Source organism: Stegodyphus dumicola, chromosome 9 (genome assembly GCF_044657685.1).
Source record: "Stegodyphus dumicola isolate Sdum_Otavi_A_Nest chromosome 9, ASM4465768v1".
Classification (NCBI taxonomy): domain Eukaryota; kingdom Metazoa; phylum Arthropoda; class Arachnida; order Araneae; family Eresidae; genus Stegodyphus; species Stegodyphus dumicola.
In genome coordinates this window covers 180,418,677-180,444,462 of record NC_140776.1, presented here as the reverse complement: position 1 = coordinate 180,444,462, position 25,786 = coordinate 180,418,677, and the positions used below count along the sequence as shown (strand labels likewise).

At 31.9% G+C, this 25,786-nt stretch overlaps 1 protein-coding gene across 2 annotated transcripts in view; it reads right to left on the bottom strand.

The window, feature by feature from the left end:
• Positions 1 to 24,868, bottom strand: part of LOC118203821 (coronin-2B-like) — a 59,218-nt gene extending 34,350 nt beyond the window's left edge. Inside the window, exons 1-4 of one of the 2 annotated variants that reach the window (XM_085824411.1) lie at positions 24,665 to 24,862; positions 10,382 to 10,434; positions 7,858 to 8,055; positions 4,755 to 4,871 (exon numbers count right to left, since the gene is read on the bottom strand). In XM_085824411.1, coding sequence (XP_085680537.1) covers positions 4,755 to 4,871; positions 7,858 to 8,055; positions 10,382 to 10,396 — 330 coding nt within the window. In that variant the 5' untranslated portion in view covers positions 10,397 to 10,434; positions 24,665 to 24,862. Of the gene's footprint in view, positions 1 to 4,754; positions 4,872 to 7,857; positions 8,056 to 10,381; positions 10,435 to 24,664 lie in introns of both variants that reach the window. The other variant, XM_085824410.1, reaches the window with a different exon arrangement.
• Between the last annotated feature and the right edge of the window lie 918 nt (positions 24,869 to 25,786).

Genomic DNA, 25,786 nt, shown 5'->3' with positions numbered 1-25,786 from the left:
CAATGCTTAATATAAATAATGCTTCATTAAAAATGGTTGCATATCAGTGCATAATGAAAATGAAACTTTCCATTACGTAAAACTTCTTGACACTCCATCATCAATATTCACAGGAAATTATGAAGACTTAAGTAACTTTGAACAACAATTTACTTCTTTAATGGTGATAAATAATAAAGTTGATGGTTTACAAAAGCTTTGTTTAAAGGCCGCTCTCTAAAAGAAGATATCAAACAAATAGCAACAGATCAAGAGAGTCACACTTCTCTTCTTAAAGCTCTTGAAATTCATTAATCTCACATACAAAATATATTAAATCATGAAAAAGTTAATAATGAATCATACAGGGAATTACTCCATTTACTAAATAACATAAAATATAACTTGTCTGCATTAAAAGTATCACAATTTGAAAGAAGTAATTTATCACTGTTGTATTAATGAAAATTTACTTTAAAAAAATTAATAAGAAAACATGTAATAATTCGAGTTGATGTTAAAAATAAAAGTTCCCACCTTAGATGAATTCTTAAGTTTTCTGAAAAGAGAACTTTAGTCTCAGGATGGATAAAAATACTAAGCTTAAACCAGTAATGCACATTAAATACTACTTCAAGCCAAGGGTCTGAGTAACAAGTCCTGTAATCTTGATACACCACATCCCTCCCCCTTTATTACAAGTTCAGTCTGCTTCGGAGTCGTCGATTTTTGGTGGAAGGCTGTGGCACAGCTGAGTCTTTGGTGACCTGGTTGTATCAGCAGCATTTCTGGCGGACGCAGCTTTCAGTAAAATCCTGGGCTTGGATGACAACACAGACTTATTTATCAGGTGGCTATTATCTTTGGATGGTTCTGGGACTCCACTGTCACCAGCTTCTTTGAAAATCGAGAGAGCTGGAGAATGACATACGTGGCCATCATCATTAATGGTTCCTCCATCACGCATCTGGTTGACATGTCACTGCCATAGGTGACCATCTACACTTATAATGTAATGTAGCTGTCCAACCCTGGTTTGGACAGTCCCAAATATCCATTACTTGTCGCCCTGGCAATAATTTCTTCATGCTACTTTATTGCCAATCAAAATTCCATGGTCTGCAAACTTGTAGGTTCCTTCTCAAACTCTCTCTTTCACCCTCCTTTTGAGATCTGGTCTCAATAAATCACTTTTTGAATTTCCCTCTTTAGCATTAGCACTGCAGGCCTCTGTAGAGTAGTTAATTTTGACGCTTTTCTGCATTATATTAGAAATGCACTGAGTTTTTGGTCTCACAGTTCCCAGATAATTTTACACGGTTCTTAAGCATTATTTTGCAGTAAACGCATACCATTCAATACTGGTAATTCGAATAGTGCAAAAAAGTCCCATAAGTATTCTATTGTTTTGGTCGAGCTTGATTTCATTGGGTAGGCTTTTAGCCATTTTGAATGAGCATCGACGATTATCAAAAACATATGCTCAAAAATATGTCTTTTCATTCAAAGGATTTAATTTATGTTTTGCACATTCAAAACAGTTTTTAGAAGTATTTTCAATATCCTTATCTATACCATTCCAAAACACATAAGATCTAGCAACTGCTTTCATCTTTACAGTCCCTAAGTGTCTGTGGTGTAACTCTTTCAAAACATTCTCTCAGTATCGTTTTGGAATACAAACGCATTGTCCATACATTATACAGCCATCTTGGAGCCTGTACTTCATCTCCCTTTCAATTCCCCACCACTTTCAAATATTCATGACAGAGGATTGAGTTCTGCATCAATTTGAGTTTCTTTAGCCAAATCTCTGGCAGTGTATGGGAGAGTTTCTATCTGCTTTAACTGAAAAATACTTACATCATCTAGAATAGAGTTGAGTAGTCATGAAAGAAAGTCAGTATCTGTATTCCCATTTGTTTTGCAGTAAAGAATGTTGAAATGGAATGAATGTAAGGCCAAAGCATAGTGCAAGAGTTTTGTGGCTGCCAAAACTGCTGGTCTTGAGCCGGAAATTTGCAATGTAATTAATGTAAATTTCCTCCTTTTAAGAAGAGCAAATTTCTTTTTGTTCCCCAGATAATTGGCAAGGCTCTTGTCCATATTCATAGTGTGCATAAATGCTTAATGTCTTCATTAAATATTCAAGTTACCAATCAGTTAGACTAGTTTATTATTAACTCCTAGACAATGAATTCATCAGCCCTTTATGAAGTAAGTATCAAGCCTATATATATTAGCTTTTTATTCACTTAATCTCCTTACCTGTTTAAAAAAAATTACATTTTTCTGTAAATTGTATCAAAGTTGAGCTATAAAGTAAATATAAAGGTGAAATTTGAGATTTCACTGCAGGGTTTATGTTATGTTATTAGCTGCACCCACACATGCATGGCCCTCAAGCAGAAATTTGTAGGCAGTAAGACCATTATATAAATAAAAAGTGGCAACAGCAAGATCGAGAATGATTCTCCTAAGTACGGCAAAAATTTTAAAATGCACCTCCTTCACATATTATGAAAATAAAAAACTGCTAAGATGCTTTTTGTGAGTGTGCGTGTGTGTGCATTCTTTATCTACTTTAATTTAAATTTCAGCCCATTAAAGGAATCATTGAAAGTGAAAACCAGTATGTTTGAAAAATGCACTTTTTTTTTAATTGATTCATATAACATTTATGGATATTTCTTAACAAAAAAGAAATTACTTGCTTTACACACTTCATTTAATTTATTTTCCCCCCTTTTTTAAGCTAAATGACTGTTCAGATTATGAATGAATTTTTCTTTTATAATTCCTGATTACTTTATTTTCACAAAAAGGCAGAATCTTTGGTCTCAAATTATGGTCTTCTATTGCAGCGGTTCTCAACCTTTTGACTAATGCATACCATCTAAACTAAAATTTAAAACCTCTAGTACCACCACAATCATTTTACAATGATTAGTTTTCATTTCTGAATAGAAATATTTTTAAAAAAAGTCTGAATGCCTTCAGACTTTATATTATGCCCAAAGGGACTTTTTTAATGTTTTGTGTGTTACCTGTATTTACTAAATATCAAATTCTTCGAACTTAAACTATAAAATTCAATTCAACAACAATATCACAAAATATTTAAAAGAGCATATCTTAAGAATTTCCGATACACAGTTTCACGCGCTGGAGGTAATTTTTTTTTAACAGTGTTGCCATTGCTCGCTTTGAAATCGTCAAGTTTGTTAATAAAAAATTCATTAAAGTGTTATAAAATATTAAATCAATAGTGAAACAAATTCCAAATTAGAATTTTCAGATGCCTATATTAGGTGGAGGATTACATTATTCAAAATTTGATGTATCTAGGTACCACTGTTTTACCACAATGCGAGAAACATACATACATTTATGCAGATTCTTCATTATTTAATTTCTTTAAATATAACACAGAGCGAAAATTTTTGGTGGCAACAATTTGAAACGTGAAACAGACATTTAAGTTTTCAATGCAAAATGCCAAAACGAAGTCCATCTGGACTAACGCCGTTTGGGCTAAAAAGAAAGAAAGAAAATCTGAATGCTTTCAGATTTTGTATTACATCCAAAAGGGCATTTTTTAACGTTCGGTGTGTTACCTTTATTTATTAAACATCATGTTCTTCGCACTTAAAAGACATAAAATTAAATTCAACAGCAATATCACAAAACATTTAAAAGCAGCATACCCTTAGAATTTCCGATACACTGTCTCGCATGCTGGAGTTTTTTTTCGTACAGTGTTGCCATTGCTCGCTTTGAAATCATAGAGTTCGTTACTCAAAAATTCATTAAAGTTTTACAAAATTTGAAATAAAACAAATTCAAAATTAACACTTCCAAGTGGCCATGTTGAAAGACAATATTGTTAAAACTAAGGAAAGCAGAGCAACAAGAAGACAAAAATACCAAAATAGAACTTGATCAATAAATCTGATTTTTCATATAGCCATTTGCATACATCAAAATGTCAATTCTGCCTTTCTCAATAAACACAGCAAAATCTTACATGCTGGTATTTAATACTAATGCTACACTGTTTGGTATAGTGGTTAAGTAGAACCAACTCCCTTATCACTAAGCCCAAGTTCAAATCCTGTAAGAGGCATGGATGTTTATAAATGTAGAGTATCTTTGTGGGCACATAGGCACTTAAAAATTCATTAAGTTCCCTGAAGAAGTTTCTGGAAGGGTCAGAAAAATGCAAGACCCTTGCATACTGTTTCCCAAGGTACTTTTGATCAAAATTTGAATGTAGGTGAGCAAAGTCACACACTCACTCACACTTTGCCATGATGAATTCATGTACCTGGTCTAGATTTCAATTCCGACCAGGAAGACAAGTAACGACAAACCATAACAACAAATACTATATACAAGAACTAAAAGTGAGAATGCTTACTTCACAAACAACCATTATGGCAAGTGCTAAAAATTTTGCAAATAAATAAATGGTTCCATTAGTCACTGACACAAATATATATTCACTTAGATTTGAATAAATAAAAACCACTTTGAATCCTCTCTAAGTCAGCCACACACAGTTCCAAATAATTTCATTCTTCTGTGAAGGTAGTCATCACAAAATGGTTTAACTGTATTTCCTAATTAATCTTGTAAAATATATAAATGTACAGTGTCATAAACCACATAAACAATACAAATAATGTATATCAGCATAAGCTATATATTTACACAAATTTAAAACCTTAAAATTTAACAAAAGTACTCTCAAACAATTTAACATTTAAACTCACCGTGCAGTCATCAGAACAAGATGCTATAATGTTATCATTGAATGGATTCCACTGCAAATCCAGTATGGGGCCATGATGACCAGTAACTCTTCCAGCAGTCACATCAACCCTCCCAGTCTACACAATAAAAATTTATATTTATAATATCTATAAATTTTTCCTGTAAAATGTTTTAATTCAATCAAAAGAATTATTAACACAGAAAATAATTAAAAGATATACATATTTTAAGCTTCATATTGATAAAATGTTATTTACAAAAGAATATGAGATTTTTTGAAGCCATGTGTATATAAAATAGATCTTCATATTTTTCTCTTTCCCCACCCCTGTTTCCAACTTAGTTAGAAGTAAATAAACAATTCTGGAATTTATAAATGCAGTATCAACAAAAAAGATCCACTTCAATATGAAATCTAAATTAAGTTGTAAATTTCCTTTCAAATAGCTTAAAAGGGGAATTTTAAAATAACAGCAGGTTCCTGAACTCCTAAAACACTGATATTAAAACACATCTTTTTTTCTTTCAAGGCAATTTCAGGAAGAGAGAGAATCTCTACAAATGGAAAGTTCTCTATTTCGTCTATAGGTTTGCTTAACCAGCCATGACCTTTGAACCATTTATTACAATTTGTTAGTTGACAAGGTAAGACACCTCATGTACCTAGATCCGCCGGATTGTCGATTCGTGAAACATGACACCATTTCTCTTGAGGAATCATCGCCTGAATCTTGACACTCGATTTGCGAGAAATGACTGCCAGCGATAAGGTTCAGAAGATAGCCACGCCATTGTTATCGTTGAATCTGTCCTAGCTATGATGCGTTTAACTTGTAAAGAAAAGTCTTTTAAGACTGCATGCAACAAATTTAATAGCAATAGAGCTGAACATAATTCTAAGCATGGCAGAAATTGGGTTTTCAGAAGTGAAACCTTTGTTTTAGAGGTAAATAAAGAAATGGTTGTATCTGAATTTTCCAAAATACATCTCATGTAAATAACGCTGCAGAAAGCCTTTCCAGAAGCATCGCAGAATACATGCATTTTTAGCTCAACACTTTGTGTTTTCAATACACATCTAGGTACTTTTAGTCGTTGGATTAGAGGAAGTATTTTGAGAAAGGATATCCATATCTTTGTCATATCTTGTGGGATGGATTGATCCCAAGCTAAGTTGTTTTTCAACAGTTCCTAAAGAAATGTTTTCATAAATATCATGTAAGGGGATATGAAGCCCAAGGGATCGAAAACACAAGAGACTTCTGACAAATTTTCTCCTTTTGAAAATGTCAATTTGTCTTCGATTGGTGAAATTGCAACATGAAAACAGTCATCTTTTGCATTTCATTTAATACCAAGGACAATAATTTCATCTAAATTAACATACATCAGATCTTTTTCTTCCTCTCTTAATAGTTCTTTAAATATTGATGGAACATTAGAATGCCATTTTTGAAGCTTCAATCCACCTCTCTTCATCATATTCTTTAACTCATTTACTAGCTCTTTCCTTTGATGAAGCTCCACTCAGAAGATCATCAACATAGAAATCGTTAAAGGTAGCCAGTGAAGTTTTTTTTTTTTTTTTTTTTTTTTTTGTCTAAAGCCAATTGCTGCTGCATAGCTCTTGTGGACAAGAAATGATGTTGAGGTTATGCCATAGGTGACTGTGAGTAATCTGTATTCTCTAACTGGCTCTTCAGGACTTTCTCACCAAAGAAATATCAATCTGTATCCTCAACAAAATTAAACCTGACTTGTCTAAACATGTTTTCTATATCTGCACTCACTGCAATTTGAAAACTTCTAAAATGAATAAAGATAGTGACTAACTCATCCTGTACTCGTGGGTCTATCATTACAAGATCATTCAGAGATTGTCCAGATGATGTCTTGGAAGAACCATCAAAGACAACTCTCAGCCTTGTTGTAGTGCTCAAATCACGAAGAATAGCAAAATGAGGAAGGTAGTATGCATTTGTTTTCAGACTCAGATTGTGGAATCTGTCCCATGGGTCCTAGTGATAGATATTCACATATAAGGTCTTTATATTGTTAGTATTTTTTATTGTTGAAAGATAAGGAAGTATTTCAATCTGCGGAGGGCAGCTGCCTTGGAATCACCGAGTTGAGAAGGTGAGGTATGGAAGGGCACCCTCATGACATATCTTCCATCAGTTTTTCTAGAATGCGTAGATTTAAAGTGCTCTTCACAAGTTTTCTCATCATGACTCAAGGAGCTTACCGGAGGTACCTTGTTTAGTTCCCAAAATTTATTTAACAATTTATCACTGACTAATTGAATGTTATTTAACCTGAACAATTGAATTTTTCTCACATGAGGGAACCTTGCCTGCAATTAGCCATCCTAACTGAGACCAAACAGCAAAGAGATTTCCGTCTCCCAATAAAAGTGTCTGAGCTTTAAGCATTAGAAGTGCTATATCCACACCAAGAACAATATCAATGCTACAAGTCTTGTAAAAGGTTGGCTATGCTAGGGTAAGATCAATGAAGTGTTTGGAACAAGAAGAATTCAAACTAATGTGAAGCTGACCCACTATTTTCTTGACAACGTAGACAGAAGTACCAAAGAATTTGATGAAAAATGAGGAGTAAACCTAATTTGAGAAACACCATTTGTACAAGTGTTTGATGCACCCAAACATGAAATTATCCCATTTGTTTTCTTTTTTGACAAACTCAATCTTTCTAGGCAATCGCTTGTTATTAATGAAGCTTGTCTGCCTGGATCTAAAAGAGCATGACAAGTAGAAATTCTACCAGTGGAATCTTTATTACCATATTCAAATAAGCTAACCGAACCTAACATGCAGAATCTTATAAGTTTACAGACATGACAATGATGCACTACATTGGAGTTTTTAATACTACTTTCAAACATCATGTTCAACAACTAGTGGATAATGATTAAAAATTATCTGTAAGAATAAATTTGTCATTCATTCTCCAGTCATGTTAAAAAGTAGACAAAAATTTAGATACCTGAAACTATACCTCAGAACACGTATAAAGCATGATAAAACATATAAAAGTTACTCAAAAAATCAAAGAAAACACACAATCATTATGTATACTCACTCTTTCTACAGGAAGAACAAGAAATGATCCTCCGCCTGCTGTTTCAGTGGCAATGGCTATGAATTTTGGATTGACGGCACAAAAGGAACTATCATGGGCATTTTTTGTGATTTTTATACAATCAAAGCATTTATCTTTTTTTGCAGCACAGCCAAATACATGCCTAAACTTGCTGCTTCTTATCCCTCTAAAGGATGACTACAAATAAATTAATTAATAAATATTACACATTAATAATTAAATATTTTTCAAAAAAAGTGGCATAGATTTAAATGAAATTAAATATTATAATCAGTAAACATTATATGTGTTTCCTTTAATATTTAAATTTCATTACACTGAGTATAATATAAAATTAAATTAATAAAAAATGAAAAAATAATTATGTGGCTAAAATAAAATAAATTATATTATTATTATATATATATAATTATCGGTACCATTCCGTTAGAGTGGTATCAGTTAAAAATAAAGACAAAATTAAAAGAAAGCATTGCTACAACAACACACCAAATATTGTGGCTCGAGAATTTTAACATCTGAAATATCGTGGCTCGAGATTTCTAGTTTTCGCTTGAAATATCATTATTTTTTTACATATTTCGCCATTTTTTAGTATGATGGATTACACAATTTGGCAATCATCTAATGACGAAAAGGCTGTCATAAGATTCTTTCAAGATAAAGGAATAATTCATAGCAATAGACTTTGTTCTCAAAATCCTCCGATGAGGTTAACTTTTGTATCAAACAAAGCTCCTATATGGTGCTGTTACGCACATTCTTGCTGTGGAAAAAAAAGGTTTGAAAACCAAAACATGGTTTGAAGATTTGTGTCTGAATTTTCTTAATGCCGTTCGTTTTACCTATCTATAGTATTAAGAACATCAATTGAATTTTGCTAACTTCAGTTAGAAATCACCATAATACGACAATAGATTGGAATAGCTACTTTAAATTTTTTTTACAAAAAGAAAACATAGCATTGGACGTGTTCTTCCCCGAACAATGGGTATTCAGGGGTTTATGCCGGGAAAGCAACGCAAATGGCACCATTGTATTTTCAGATAGCTGGAAATTATATAAAAAAGAAGAATTAAGAAATGCTGGGTATGAACTTTTCACTGTGAATCACAGTTATAATTTTATAGATGCTGAAACTGGATGCCATACCCAAACTGAGGAGTGATTGTAGGGTAGTGCTAAGTGAAGAAATAAGCATCTGTAATATTGAATGATATTTGTAATTTTATGCCAACTGTTTAGATTCAATTTCGTTTTGTTTTGTTATTTATATGTAGAATATTACAGATTAAAGAATTAAAAAGAAAAATTTACTATCTTTAAGAAATTTTTTTTAATAAATTACTTTTTACAAAACTAATTTCTTTTGAACTCTATTATTATTTCATAATTTTAAACTCGGTAACAATTGGTGGTACAAAAAGCAGTGCATTTTAACTAACGCTGCTCTAACAAAATAGTATATAATTATCTTAAATAAATTATACTTTTATTTCATTTTTCATGCATTCTTATCATATTAAAAATAAGTTGCATTACTGCTGTTATAAAGAATTTTTCACCAGCAGGTTAGCATTAAATCTTCACATCAACATTAAATCTTCATAAAGGTATGACTTATAAAAAAAAAAAAAAAGAAAAGAAATTGTAGAAAGTTTACCCATAATTTCAAAATTTACTCTCCAGAAGTAAATAAAAAATGCAAAACACATAAAACCAGTATGTTACTTTCGAATGTATTTGAAAGCTACCGCTAATTATTTTGTATTCAGGTTCAGCTACTGAAGTTTAGAGGCTACTTCGAAAGAATATCACAATGGTATTAATTGAAAATATATTTAGGGGGGAGGAATGTTTAACTTTCAAGGTGCCACTGAACTGAATTAAAATAGAATTAACAGGAATAAACATCACACTTATACATAAATACGATAGATGATTCAAGTTTTAAAAAAATGGGAGCTCTGATTATTAAAATTAATTACTAATAATTCATAACAGAAATAAAAATTTTCCTGTGCAACATTTGAGATTCAGACTAATTTTGACAAACTGCTTTTAATAAAAAAAAATAAATAAATAAAAAAGAGAGAGAGAGAAGTAGGGGTACACATTTATTTCAATAAAAAAAAAAAAATCATACGCATTCAACGATTAATTTAGCCAAAATATTAAATACTATAAAATAAATCTGCATTTTTTTTTCCAAATAAAATTTGAATAAATACTTTGATTATTTTAGTAAAATATATCACAAATCATACATATTTAAATATAAAACATAAATCCATTAATGCCAGTTTTTAATAGTTTTTTAATTCCTAAAATTTTAGAAAATATATCTACAAAAAATGTAAGAGAGACATTGCATTTACAATGAAAAAAACCACATCCTAGACACCAATAAACATGATGATATTTATTCTGATGGTAAAAATGTATCCCTATAGATAATGTAAAAGCAGACATTATTTCTTAACAACAAAATAACAATTATTACCTCCATAGTCTTCATTTAGTCAGAATGCAATTCTAAAAATTACACCCAAAGAGCTAAGGTAAGAAAGTATAAAAAAATCAGAACAGAAATAAACAAAATAAATATTTCAACATAAATAATAAGAAAAAAATGAATAAAATATATATAAAGAGAGAAGTGGACTGGCTCTAGGCAATAGCGGCATGGGCTGAGCGTGCTGAATTATGAAGGAGGATGCTAATTAGATTTTTCTTATAAATGATAACATCTAGGAAGAGCGACAGTGTATTGTGGCATTAAGCACTTACAGAATCAACATCCAGACTAATTCCTTTATACATCACATATGGTTCCATTTATATATCCGGTTTTAATGAAAGTTTTCTCCCACTACAAATATTGTATGTACAAACAGTTCGCATTGGCGTGCTTAATCATATTTTGGGCATTTGAAAGAAAGAGACTTGCCTTAGAACATAGTGTTCTGAAATTTGTAAAAAAAATTATCGCTATCGTTAACTACAATGTGTCTGAAATGGAACTATCATGCTACCAGATTAGAATCATCATTTACTTCCAGTTCTGTTGCAAAAAGTCAGCTACAAAATGTCACCAAATGTGTAAAACTTTAGGCACTAATGTTGTATCATATAAAGATGATGACATTAAAAAAGCAGAGCTCTTTGGCCGGCCTACTGATGTTGATGAGGCCTGCCTGCGAGAACTTGTGGAAGATGATCAGTATGCAACTACTCGAGAGCTTTCTTCAAGGAGTTAGATGTTAAGGCCAGTCGCACTATGCATCGCATAAACTTGATGTACAAGTTCAGTAGCTAGATGCTGTGCGAGTTGACTCAAGCAGATAAGGACAGACGTGTTTGGGCCTGCACTAATCTTCTCGAATATCAATGCAAGAACAAAATGCTAGACTGGATCGTCACTTGTGATGAAAAGTGGATTTACTTCAACAACACAGGCTAAAAAGGTGGTTGGTATGCACCTGACGAGCCCATCGTAAGCGTCACAAAGCATAATTTGACCAACAAAAAGATCGTGCTTTGTATCTGGTGGTATTGCATGGTATTATCCACAAGGAGTGTCTGGAAAAGGTGAAACATTTGACAGGAAGGTGTACAATGAGATGCTAGTCTGTGTTGATGCTGCTATCAAGGAAAAACAGTAAACTGAGTTTTGGCAGAAAACGGTAAAATTCCATCAAGATAATGCAAGACTGCATTCATTGTCTGGACTTGAATGGGATCTTTTGCCACACCCACCATATAGTCCCACCATCGCTCCTTCAGACTTCTAACATTATTAAGAACTTTTTTTTTTTTTTTTTTTTTTTTTTTTTTTTTTAAACTTTGGTTACAACCAGGTATATTGATTAGAGAATGCTAAAACTACTTTTACAAATGGAATCGTTTCTCACATTTTTATAATTTTATCAGTCCAAGTTCAGTTTGTCATTGGGCTTGCTGTTTTCTGGGAAATAGTCCTCTTCTTCCCCCACCCAAAAAATCAGTTTTTATCCCAAAAAAGCTGCAGTAGATCCATAAAAAGTTTCAAATATTTCACCAATCCATCTAAGCACTTCCTTTACTGAAGCAATATCTTAAACTATTCAGAACACTGAGTATATGCTAATCATTCCTTCTCAATTGTGAAAAACTAGACAGAATCTCATTGGTAGAAAACTGCAATTTGAAATATGTAACACCTATTTGGGGCTTTAATCCTGATGGTATGTTCCGTAAGATTTTTTTGTCATTTGGTATCCGACTTAAATTTTAAATTTATATTAGCTTTATACGAATAGAGAATATTTGTTAAATTCAAATTTATAGTTTATAATATTTTACTTTCTTATTTTCTTTAATAATATAAATATCATCTCAATGAATGGGAATTTATGAAAACAAAGATTAAAATAAGCAGTTCTACAAATTTACCTAATAAAGGCTCTTTAAATATAGGTCTTCACTCAGAGGATTAACTAAATTCAAATTACCACTCACTCAGAGGACTAACTAAACTCAAATTGTCACTTAGAAGTAAAAATCAAATGTTAGTTAGATTCGGTGGGTAAGTTACCACTAATAAAATAAACTAAACTCTTAAAACAAAGATATGGTACAGATATATGTCAACTTCAAATTTATTCTACCTCACTACTTGTGAGGGTTAAATTAAAGTGATACTACACAAAAGTACCTGTCACCTGTATCTGGGTGAAAACACAAACTTCTTTAAAACTGTTCTAATTGAGATTCACATAAGACAGCAATAATGATTCAGAGTTCTAGCTTAGCAAACAAATTCTATCTTTGTGATTTTTCATTCTAACTGAAGACCAGCAATGAATTCGCCATCAGAGAGAAATTCCACAGCAAGCAGCATTAGCGTGAATATCAAAACTCTTGTATGTGGCTATGTACTATTTTTCTTACTTTACAGTACAATTGCTTGCCACTCAAATCTACATAAATTCTGGAATATGGCGAAATAAGGTAACAGGTAAGATATAAATGAAATAAAATTTGTTCATGAAACTCAAACATCATACCACAATATTTAACATAAACAGCTACAAAGGATATATCAAGCTGACATTAAAACTGAAGGGCAATGACCACAGATTAGTGCAGCTTACAGGATCTCATTTCTGGTGTGTCAAAAAAAAAAAAAAAAAAAAAAAAAAGACACCAAAATTCATAAACATAGTTTACAAAATACTCATCCTAATGTACAGTTTGTCCTGCAGTTTTTCTCTTCTTTTATAACATATATAGTTCCGACATCAGTAACTGCAGCAAAGAGTAGTGTTTCTAAACTGCAATATATAAAATTCAGGTAATGTTTAACACTAGAATTATGGGAACAGTCATTTTGACCATATCACCATTTTGATTGGACATAACTTTTTTAATTCTTTATTTATAACTTTGGTGTTTTTTTAATTCTCTAAAAACTTACGAATATTACATGATATTATTTTGTTCATTTTTAAATAATTATTTTTGACAATATTGTTTATACCTAGAATTATGGTTATCGGTCATTTTGACCGTATCCCGAAAATTATAATTTCTCAATATTTTTATGATGTTTTTAGCTATCTCCAGTTTGCTGATAGATAAAAAAGTGTATTTCTGGTAAGGAAGACTGCATATTTCACAGATGTCGGAAGGAAGGGGAGGGGAGGGGAGGGGGAAATGGCTCGCTACCGATGTGCAGTCAAAATACTTACTGAACGGATTTCCCAATTTGGGAAAAGATGAAACAAGACCAGCTGGAGAAACAGTAGGTGAATATGCAGCTTTTTGCTTGATGGAACCACTGAAATTAGTAAAGAAATGAGGAATTTGGGGATAAGCTGCATTGGCACAATAAATGGGTCAAAAAGAGAAGTACCTTACTTTTTCAAAAATACCAGGGATGAACTCTTTTCTAGTAAGATTGCTAAGCATGACAATACAGTCAAAAGTTGTTAATCCGGACTCGTCGGGACTTCAGCGGTTCCGGATTTTTTATTTTTCTGGATTATAGATCATCAGTTTAAATCTGGTAAGATGGCATGCAGAAATTATAAAATTAAAAATATGAAACCGTAATTTATGAAATAAAGAACAATTACAATCTAAAGGGTACCAAAATTTACAAAAAAAAAGCTTAATATGTATTTGTTTACTTTATTAAACATTTCTTTCAATGTAAGTTGTTTAAGTTGCTTCGTTTTATGTGATAATACTTTCTCTTTAATTCTATAAACAGACATAATTTCTTGTTCAGTTACCAAGTTCCGCTGTTCAAGTCCTATAATTGCTGTGTCGAGAATACCGACTAATTTGTCAATCGAAATTTTTTCGTTTTCAATAACCTCTATGTCACTTTCTTCACTATCGGAAGTGAATTATAATGACGAGAAATTTGATTTAAATCATATGAAAGATGAGATGAAATACTACATTTAGTAAGGAATTATAAGCCGAAGGAAATAAAAACATCTGCCCTGAAGATAAGGATAGTGCTGACAGATCAACTTCCAATTCATTGCACCCCCTGCCCTCCCCCTTGCAGAGCAGCGTGAGACTGATAAACAGATTTCGGAATGGTTAGAGAAACAAAGGATATGCCTTTAACCATTTTTTGCAGCAATTCCACTTTTTGTTTAATGGACTTTGAAACATACTTTCGCTTTGTAGATCCTTTACATATTAGTAAATATATATCGGAAATTCTATTTGACATAATCGAAAGTTCAAGCTTACTTTTATAAAATTGCTCTAACAGTCTGCAAAAAATAATAAGCCGGCTCCAATTCAGGGGTGTTTGTGGGACCCCAAAAAATCCCCTGAAACTTTTACGGACTTACTACCGACATTTTAGAGTTTCGAGAAGGGGGAGAGAGAAATGAAAAATTACAATTATGAAGTACTGAATGACCTAATTATAAAAGTTCAATGAATTACTTTTTTTAGCAAAATTAGTAACCATAAATTTTCAAACATATAAACTACTACATTTTATGTAAATATTTTAAATTACCTGAATTAATTCTTTAAAAAAAAATTATCTAATTTCTGCTGCTGCTTTTTATTTTCTGATGTTTGTGGGCTTGTCTTTCTTTTGTGGTGAACTTCATAATTGCAGGAAGGTTGACTTTTATTTTCCTCATTTACAGTTGAAGAAATTTCCTCGAGAACTGCACATGCAGAGATAGAAGCAGTTTGCTTTTCTGCTAATGTAGAAGGTTTTTCAGAGACTTTTATAGGTGACTCATCTGAAATACATGTTTTTAAGTCCTCTTGATATGTTTTCCAACTTCTGTTCATATTCAGTAAGAAACCTTTGTGAATTGGATCAGTCATTGGTTTTTTTAGCCATATTTTTTCACATAAGGTTTCTTTAGAAGCCATTAAATCATATTTAATAGTCTGCACTGCATCTAGGGAATCAATCTTAAGAGAGGTTCTATAGTCAGTGACAAGTGTATCCATTAAGTTGAATGCACTTTCCACTAATGAGCCATGGAAGCAGCTAAGGCAGGCTTTGACCAATTTAGCCAATGTAGGATACTTATAATCATTTGTGAAATCATCTTTTAAATTAAAAACTTTAGACCAATATTTATCAATTGTACACTTGACTTGATTTCCACTTTCATCAGATGTGTAGAGCATTTCTTTGGTGATATCAATATCACTCTGGTATAACCTTATTTCAGCTTCTACTTTTGACTTTTCATTATCACTAAAAATATGGGACATAAAATATGATAATTTTTCAAAAGCTAATATTGTACACCCTTTTTTTTTTCCACGCATGGTGTTACACGAGTCCATTAATACACTAATTAAGTTTGCCCATGGAATATTATTATCTTCAATAGTATTAACAACTGCTTTAAAAACAGCTTCTGAATTGCAAGATTCCATCTTTAGAGATGCAAAATGATGAACTACAACTTCATTTTGATTGTTGTCATAAAACTGCACCAATATTGCCAGTATACTTTCTTGAGCATTGCTAGTACTTTCATCCAAATTTAGAGAAAATGGAGTCTCCTTTAAAGTTTTAATGATATTTTCCTTAATAGTTTTTGCGAGCCCATATTTCATCTTATAACATGCAGTAGTCCTGGACATTTCCAACGAGTTTAGTGCCGTCTGATCGTGGCTCAACTGTTTGCAGAGTTCAATTAAATTGGGAGCTACATTGAAAGTAAGAGAATTCTCAGCGATAAATGAAGTTATTAATACCTCTTGGCGTGCTTTTCTTGTCACTATATCCAATGGCCGAGCATCAGTCTCCAGTAAATCATCAGTATTTTTTGAATTAGCATAATTACTTAAAGTCATTGAATGTCTAATGCACTTTGAATATTTTATGTGCATCACAGTTTTAGAATGATTTGTGAAAGCCTTGAATCCTTCCCCACCATACTTCAGCAGTGAGTTACAAAAAACACAATATGCTTGTCCAACAACATTTATTTTCTTGCACCATGTGCCAATGGTATCCCCATTACCATCTCTCTGTTCAATCCAATTCCACCTAAATGCATTCCGGACACCTTCTTCTAATTGTATAATATCACTATTTATATCGAGAAATTTCATAGTGAAATTCTCTTGCGTACATAAATAAAAAAATATTTCAATAAACGAAACGAAAAATTTACACGTGCATCAATAAATGAAACGAAAATTTTACACAGCGGAGAAAAAAAAGTTGAGAAGCGATCAATAACAAATAGCTAATACAGCGAAAAATCCCCCTTCTCTACTTATTGGCACCACGCCAGGAGAGATAACACCTTAGAACCCAGAGTCACGTGATTGCACATCTTGTCGAACGAAGTCTCTCCCTTTTTTTTTTTCTGCCGCGCCTACTTGCCGAAAAGAATCCAGAGGAGAATGTCCGAGAACCGGGGGAATGAATCATAACTCGCAATAAGGAAAGAACAAAAAAGAAGTTTTTTCCCCCTTTTCAAGCATTATCACTGCCTTTGGAGAAAGAAAGGAAAAGTTTTCACCACACACACTGACCTTGCGTTTTCTGCTTTCAAAGCAAACAAAATTACCCAGATCAAAATAAATAATTCATTATTATTCCTACTTCCTTTTGAACGACGATCCCCGGAATTTTCGGGTATCGAAGTTCAAAATCCCCGGAGCACAAACACCCCTGCCAATTCGAAGATTAAGGAACAATGCAATCTGCAACATTAACTGAATTAGATCATTTTAACTTAGCTTATATTGTCCGCTATACATTAAACGTGTATGCGTAAACGTATTATGTGCATGCGCACACGCATATTCGCATCCGTAAAGGTCTTACGCGCATGCGTCAAAGCGACGCATTGCAGAAAGTTTGTAGCTTTGAGGTCCGGATTATGGGTGTCCGAATTAACGACTTTTGACTGTATAATGCTTACGTCTCATCAAGGGGGAAAAACACAAGAACGTCCTGCTCCTGAGTGCCATGCACCCAACATTGGAAATCGCATCTGATAACAAAACTACATGGAAAATTGTGAATTTTTACAATTCAGCCAAATATGGAGTTGATGTTTTGGACCCGATGGCCAGAAAATACTCAGTAAAGTCCTCATCCAGCCGCTGGCCAGTTTAAGTTTTTTTTTTTTTTAATATATATATATATTCTTGATTTAGCCATGATAAATGCATGGATAATTTACAAGGAACCAACTGAATGTAAGAATATCAGTCATCGTGATTTTATTTCGAATATGGCTGAGGAGCTTCGAAAGCTGTACATGTCATCCAAAATTTACAAGCTTTCCGTGTCTAACAAAAATAGAATTGGTACTTGCGTCAACCCTTTCTGTAAGCATAAACAATGCCAAATAAATGCATGCAGAGGCAGCAAAACTTTGAATACTGTAAAAAATATATTTGTGGAACTTGTATAGGTAAAAATAAAAAATTAGTAATCTGTATGCGCTGCAAAACTGAGTAATGTAAGTACTAATATGTGTAATTTTTAACATATTTATTTAATACTGAAAATTTTTTATGAGACAATTTATGAAATGATAATTTTAAAAATGCCTAGAGTAATATTTTTTTTTTTTTTTTTTTTTTTTTTTCCCTTTTAGCCCTTAGTTATATTAAAACCACTTTGGTTTATTTTGCTCTTTGCTACAATAAATTAACTTTTCGTTGCATGCATTTACTCAATTTACTTTATCATTAAAGAAGCAAAATGTATCATTATAAACATTAATTATACATAATATTAGCAAAAAGTGAGCCTTTTCTTGTCTTTGAAACAAGCGGACAAAATGACCGTTGATCGGTTACAGGTATATGGAAAACACCGTAATGTTAGTGTTAAATAAAGAAAATCAGAATTCCTTTGGGACTTCTGTCAGCAGAAAATTACATTCTCAGAATTATTGAATGATGGCATCGTAGTCAAGCTCAGCTAACCAAAAGCCTAAAAAGTTCATGTATAACAAGTTGTAACTATACAAATTATCACAATTTAATAAAATAAATATAGATATATTTTTGTTTAAAATATTGTTATGAATTTTGTACATAGATAGATGACTTTTGTTCAATTATATAAGAAATTGTTGTATTTCTCTGTGCAATATAACATGAAAAATCTAAAGAGAAAAGCTATGCAGGAAAGGTAAGAATACACTGACTACCAATAAGTATTTGGACACCTATGCAAATGATGCCTTTGATCACAAAGTCTAACCGCGCTGCTCGGTTAATGTGGTGCAAAGCACATCGAAATTGGACTGTAGATCAATGGAAACGGGTTCTTTGGAGTGACGAATCAAGGTTCACCCTTTACCGTTCGGAGAGCAGGGTCTGGGTCTGGCGTCTACCTGGAGAATGTCTCCTGCCAGAATGCATTGTGCCAACAGTCAAGTTCGGCGGAGGTGGAATTATGGTCTGGGGGTGTTTCTACTGGTGTGGGCTGGGAACCCTTGGTCCCCATTCATAGTAAGCTCAACTCCGATGCCTACTGCACTATTTTGGATGACAATGTGCTTCCTACGTTGTGGCAGTTTTACGGGTTGGACCCCTGTTTCTTTCAGGACAACAATGCCAGTTGTCATGTTTCAATGTTAACCAAGGCTTGGTATGGTGCTAATGGAGTTCATCGAATGGACTGGCCTGCCCAGAGTCCAGACCTGAACCCTATCGAGAATCTCTGGGCCGAGTTGCATCGCTGAATTCAGGGGTGCACTACCCGTGCAAAATCGGTGAAGGAACTTCTATGTCTTCTCCAAGCCCAGTGGAAGAAAATACCACTAGCTGTCATACAAAGACTTGTGGAAAGTATGCCCGGAGGGTCCACGCTGTAATTACCTCTCGTGGAGGCTCTACCAACTATTGATTTTGAATAAAGTTAGTTTTTCTTTTCTATCACAGGTGTCCAAATACCTATTGGTAGTCAGTGTATAGGGACAAGCATATTTAACACTGACTAAATGGGTATCTCGGTAATTTAGCAAGACTAATTTTTGTAGCAAATTTGGCAATAAATGGTCAAAAGCACCAAATTTAGCAAGCATTTGGTGACATTTAAGTCCAGTCCCTGTATCTCTATAATAGGTAGTGTAATTGAATGAATGTAATTGATCACTATATTAGCTGTAACCATAATTCAACCCTCATATTGCCTTTCAATAATTTCAAGAATCAGAAAGAACTAGAAATATCTAGGCCGCCGGGTAAAAAGCTATATAAGGCCGGTGACAGCATCTGTAGTTTTTATTGTTAACTGTTAGGTCAGAGTGAGTTCGGATATTCTTGGTAGCTTCCCTCTTTACATGTGCTTTGCATTGCGTTGTGTTTAACGTTCATAATAGTTTGAAGTTTAACTACTGACTGTACTCTACGATATTATGAAGAGTTGTACGACTATCTTTGTGGAAAGCTCCAGATCTTTGAAGTGCTTCATTTGATAAAATCAACCTATCATCAAAGCTAAGTTCAGCCTATCTATTACGAACACACAAGCTTGCAACAATAATAATATATTTAACTTAGACAGACTGCCAACGCACTGATTACCTAGACTGCCAATGCACTGATTACTTAAGACTGCCAATGCACTGATTACCTAGACTGCCAATGCACTGATTACTGGACACCAAAAATGCTGGAAACAGGGCTATGTAGAAGCCTAAAAATCTTAGATAACTAAATTTCTTCTAATGACACTCAGATTTTAAGAATTATCACTGCAAAATATTACAAACCAAAAATTAATCATGATATTATTAATTTACTAAGATTATTTAATAATGACTAAATCAAATACAGTCAAAAGATTACTGTCATATCTAAATAAAGAGATACTTTTATAATGCACCATAGGAATATGTTGTGTTTATATTTTGGTTCTCAAGTATCAATGCAAACACCTCAGTAGAAGTCACCAAATTTTCAGATTGTGCCAAACTCTGGCAACCCTGCACATACCATTCTTCCGGCAAACATGTTCATTAACAATCCTTCAGTCAAGCAATGTTGCCATTTTCACATGCACTCTTGACAGTTGTATTCCAAGTTCCAATGGGTTCAATAAACAAAACTTGATATTTTTTTGCTTTAAAATTAGTTTTAAAACATAAAATTGTGAAATTTGCCAGCAATGGAAGAAAGTGCAGCAAAATTTCTGAAGGAATACAGAATTATTTTAAAATTTTTCTTAAGGGAATGAGTTTGCAGAGGTTTGCACAAAGCCCCATTTCTGCAATTCTCTGATGTTATTTTTAACCAAAACAGAATTCTGTATACTTTGAAAGAAGAGCAGCATAACAAAAAATTACAGAAAGATTTGAAGAAGAATGCAAGTGTTTTAGTTTTTCAATGTATCACATAATCCTTATTTAATGATTAAAATTTGTGTTTTAAATTGCTAAAGTATGTTTTCTTTTTATATGTTGATAATGTTTGCCAACTTATGATAAATACTGACAGTTTGGGAATTTTCTAAAAGAAAAGGCACAAAAAAACATCAACCTGCACTTGATAAGGAATTTCTGCCTTCTCATCTGTAAAACACTGCCAAATTACACTAAAGTGGTTGCATTAATACAAAAGTACCTTTATTTTTATACAATTTTTAAATGTTTTATAAAGAGACTTTGAATGGAAATATATCCGAATTTACAAACTCTTTGATTGTGCCAGAGTTCATTTGTATTGAATTACCTTTATTAAAAAAAGGTTTATTGCAAAGAAAGAAACATAATTTTTTTTTTAGATCACTCTAATATTTTCTGCTATATCCTCTATAATAATATGTTTTGCAGAAAAACTACATGTTTTGATTATAAAAAAAGCATTACAGTCAAAGGAAAATTTATCTTATCCTCAAATAACTTAACGAAAATTCATAATTTCTATTCTTTCAGGCATATCAAATAGTAATTGTAGTTAAGATCATTTTAAAAATATCAATCCTGTATTCTCATATTTTCCCTAAAAATGAAGTTTGCAAGAAAGATACCATATCTTTGTTAGTTTCCTACATTTGTAAGTTTCAACATATAATTGAATAAAATACAAAAAAAAGAAGATAAGAATAAAAAACAAAATATGATAGTTTAGAAAAGCTTTAATAAGGCAACACAGTTAAAATACATGAACTTAAACTAATTTTCATGAACAAAATAAAAATATAATAATAGTGATTACTTAAATAAAAGTTACTATCTTCTTCATTTATTTTGGGCAAACCACAGAAAAACAGGTAAATGAATTCAGTAATACAATAGTATATTTGTTTTAAATCATTTTTTCTAATCAGACCAGAATTCTTTCTAAATCAAAATACTTCTTGTTGAGAAACCACAGTTTAATTATTAAACTATTAAAAAAGCACATTATATTAGCAATAAATTAGTGTTACTTAAAAACAAATAATTAGCCATAATCTATTCAAAAATAACATTTATTATACTAAAATATATTACAATGCAATATTAAATTCAGATTTCCCTTGCATGCTACATATTGTTTGAAATGCCCACTTGCAGTAAGATAGCTTTCCTACAAAGTGAGTTTAGGGTTGCTAGATTTTCCATCGCACTGCTCAACAGCATTTCGATTATTATTTGTCCGAGTTTATGTACAGACGCTCACACAAAAAAACTGAAATATTCTCTACCATGTTGGAAAAACATAAAAAAATTTATGTCTCCCATTTAATTTCAGTTATGTTTAATTCAGTTTGTTTATAAATTATAATAAAAAAATGTATTTACATGAAATAAACCTTTCATCTAAACTAAAACAATAATCTTAAATAGTTATTTATTATTATGTTTCTTTTCTTGCGTTAAAGTTACTGTGATTATTTTTGGAAGCACTGGCATCAACAGTAATTTGGTGATTTTTTACGGCCCTTATAACGGAATTGTACCACAATAATCTATTTAAAATAACATTTATCATACTAAAATATATTACAATGCAATATTAAATTCAGATTTTGCTTGCATGCTACATATTGTTTGAAATGCCCAGTTGCAGTAAGATAGCTTCCCTACAAAGTGGGTTTAGGGTTACCAGAAGCTCGTAAGGAAAGGCAGAGTTGTCAGATTTGGTGTGAAATTGCCCACGTGGAGACAAAATTGACAATATGCCATAGATGGAGCGAGAACATTCTAGAATAAATTTTTACTGGTCTTTCCAAGAATGTCCTCGAAAAGAGGTCAAAGGCTATAAATACCCTGCCTGTACGTAGAGTAGCAGTTTATCATGAACAGTATCTTGCACATGTTGAGTTCAGTAGTAGTGCTTTGAGTTCAGAAATTAACTTGACAGTGACCAAGTCGGGAGTTGTGCTTTAGTGCTTTGCTGTCTTCACCATCATAGCCTGAAGGCTGAGTTGCTGATTGTTTCAGCCTGTTTTTCGTAGTTTTTCGACGACTGTAACACATCTTTGGAACTGTCCTGGTAATACTGACGAATAAATTGCGTTTTGATTCTTCATCACACATTGTCATAAATCACTGTAAATCCAGAAACCCACGGAACACAACAATATGCATACCGTCTCACTCTCAGTCCAGCTACTACTAGGAGAAAAGTGATCCCTACTTTCTCAAACACATTTCATTTAAAAAACAAAAAAAAATGTGATAAACTGAAGTATAAGATAAAAACATCACCACTAAAACATAAAAAAATTTATGTCTCCCATTTAATAGTCATAAAATATTTATTAGTCTGCTAGGTTTTTCCTAAATTTTATGCCAAATTTCAGGGGAATATAGCATGAAATCTTCCATATAAGTTCAATTAAGTATTAAAAACAATGACATTTTATGTCTGGGGGTTTTAAGAGCTGTGAGAAGTTTTGAGCATTTTATTGTTAACAAATGTATTTTGTCTCTAGATGATACTCGATAACAGCAAAAAAAATAAATAAATAAAGCGTTAAAACGAACATAAAATTACCAATGCCTCTATTGAAAGTGACTAAAAAACAAAATACTTGTGAAAAATTACCAATATAATACCAAAATTACCATTTAAATACTTTTTATTAAGTATAAGAACATAAAGTAAATTTACTTCATTAAAATAATACTTTTCTTAGGTTAGTTATAAAGAAAACTTAAATGAATTAGAAAAACACATAAATAGACAAAATGAAGACTAACAACAAAAGTTGGGTGAAATACATTGCCCACTTATTTCATGCTTTTTACAAGAGTATGAAGAATTGGGGACTCCTTTGAATTTTTAAGTGAAAATAGATAAATGTTACAGAAATTATTTATTTTACATGTTTAAAGTAACTAAATAAACATATATAGATATAGACAGATAGATGGATATAAACATAATTTTCCTTAAAATACATGTAGTTTTTATAAATTATATGCCTACATTTAATTTAAAACAAAATATTCCTAAAAAAAATTTGTTTAAATATTTCACTCTGCATTTTATCAAATGTTTAACAGTTGCTAATTTGCACAGAATTTTGCAATTTTTTAACTATTTATATAAACTTTTTTAACTATTTATATGTATGCAAAGTATGCTATATTAAAAAAATATGAGAAATCTACATATATGAAAATTCTATACTATTTACAAAAAAATTTTAAGAAAGCACTGTTACAAAAGAAATATGTTATTAACTTTAGCACATACGAAAATGGAAGACACTTTAAAAAGCATTACAGGATCATTTAAATAAAGTTAGCCTCTTCAATACATCTCAAGATAATATAAAACAGTTTTCAAAATATGCTTTCTCAAAAACAGTATAAGATAGTGCGATAAAAAAATTAACTTGTTCAAATACAATCTTCATAAGAGCGTTTTAATTGACAAGTTAACTGAACGATGATTCATATCCTTGCCGAAACGCAATTAAATCTTCTAAACGAGAGCCTTCACGGAATCTTTCAAGGAAATTTTAAGCGAAGTCAGAGAGTTTTACATTCATATGAAATATTTTTAAAATTTAGATAATGTGACTAAAAATTTCAATAAATTCAGAATTTACAACTAGTTTTAGGTACTAAATTATGTCAGTCTTTAATGAAAGTTTAAGAAATATGGATTATAATAATGAGAAAATTCGTAATAAAGTATTCTCATTTTTGTAAGAGAAAATTCATAATATAGTATTCTAATTTTGGTTTTAATCATAAAATAAATACGAAAGTTGCATTAAAAACAAATCTGATTATATAATGATATGGGTAAACAGTGAAATAAATTATATATATATATATATATGTATATCAATTAAAATACATTTCTATAAAAACATTACCTTTTCATCAGTTTTGCTCAAAGAATTAATATCAATCATGATTATATAATTATCATACGAATGTAGGCAGATTTTTAGTAGTAAGCCTAGTATATCAATACAGCAATCTTCACTAAACTTCCATCTGAAAAGATATTGTAGATAACATGCCAAATTTTGTTTACAAGATGAAAACGCAAAGACCGCTGCCGCAGGACAAAAGTTATGTTGAGTTGATGCGCGTCTTGCAAATAATTAACTGATCTGCGCATACATGATTCTGATATACTGCATCTGAACACACCCTTCAGGGTCGCTAATTTAGAGTGAAAATGGTTTAACACGAAACTGAGAGGACTGGAATATTTTTTCGTGTTAAAGGATACTGAAAAAAAAAAAAAAAAAAAAACCCATATATTCAACAAAATTAAGTTTATTAGAGTACATATTATTTACATAGTAATGTATATGCATGTATTTAATAAAAATCAATGAAACAAAAACGTCCACAAGCACTTAATGAAATTTAATACAAAATTTTCAAGCATTTTGAAAAACAACACATTTATTGAGTTTTTGGAAAATAATCTGATAGTTCTCTTTGCATTAAATTTTTTAGCAACAGATTGTTAACAAATTGTTTAATTCACCATTGTAACGTGCGCCTAAATAACTGCGCATTATTTTTATGAGGTTCCTCATATCGGATGACATAGGAACAGGAGCTGCATTATTCATTTAATTTTCGTCGTCGGAAATCTGCATTAATGATATTTTTTTAGCTTTGAACGAACTCCAAAATGTCTTTGTCTGCCATAATTGAGGCTGTACACACATTATCATCAAATACTGCAACGAATTCTTCCGATACTACAGTAGGACAGTCCATTAATGCCGAAACGTTCTCAAACATGCCATTAAGAGTCGGCTCAATTTCAATATCCTCCTTCCACATTTCTTTTGCGCCAAAGAATCTGATACTTTTGAGAATCGTGCATGACGGAAACAATTTTCATTCGTCCTTGGAGTCACTGAATTCCATGAAGAGGGCAACATTGAAACACATTCACACTGCAATGTACTCGTCAACTGATGAGAGATCAGATGTTTGTATGGCGTTTGTAAAAAGGTGAAAGTAGCTTA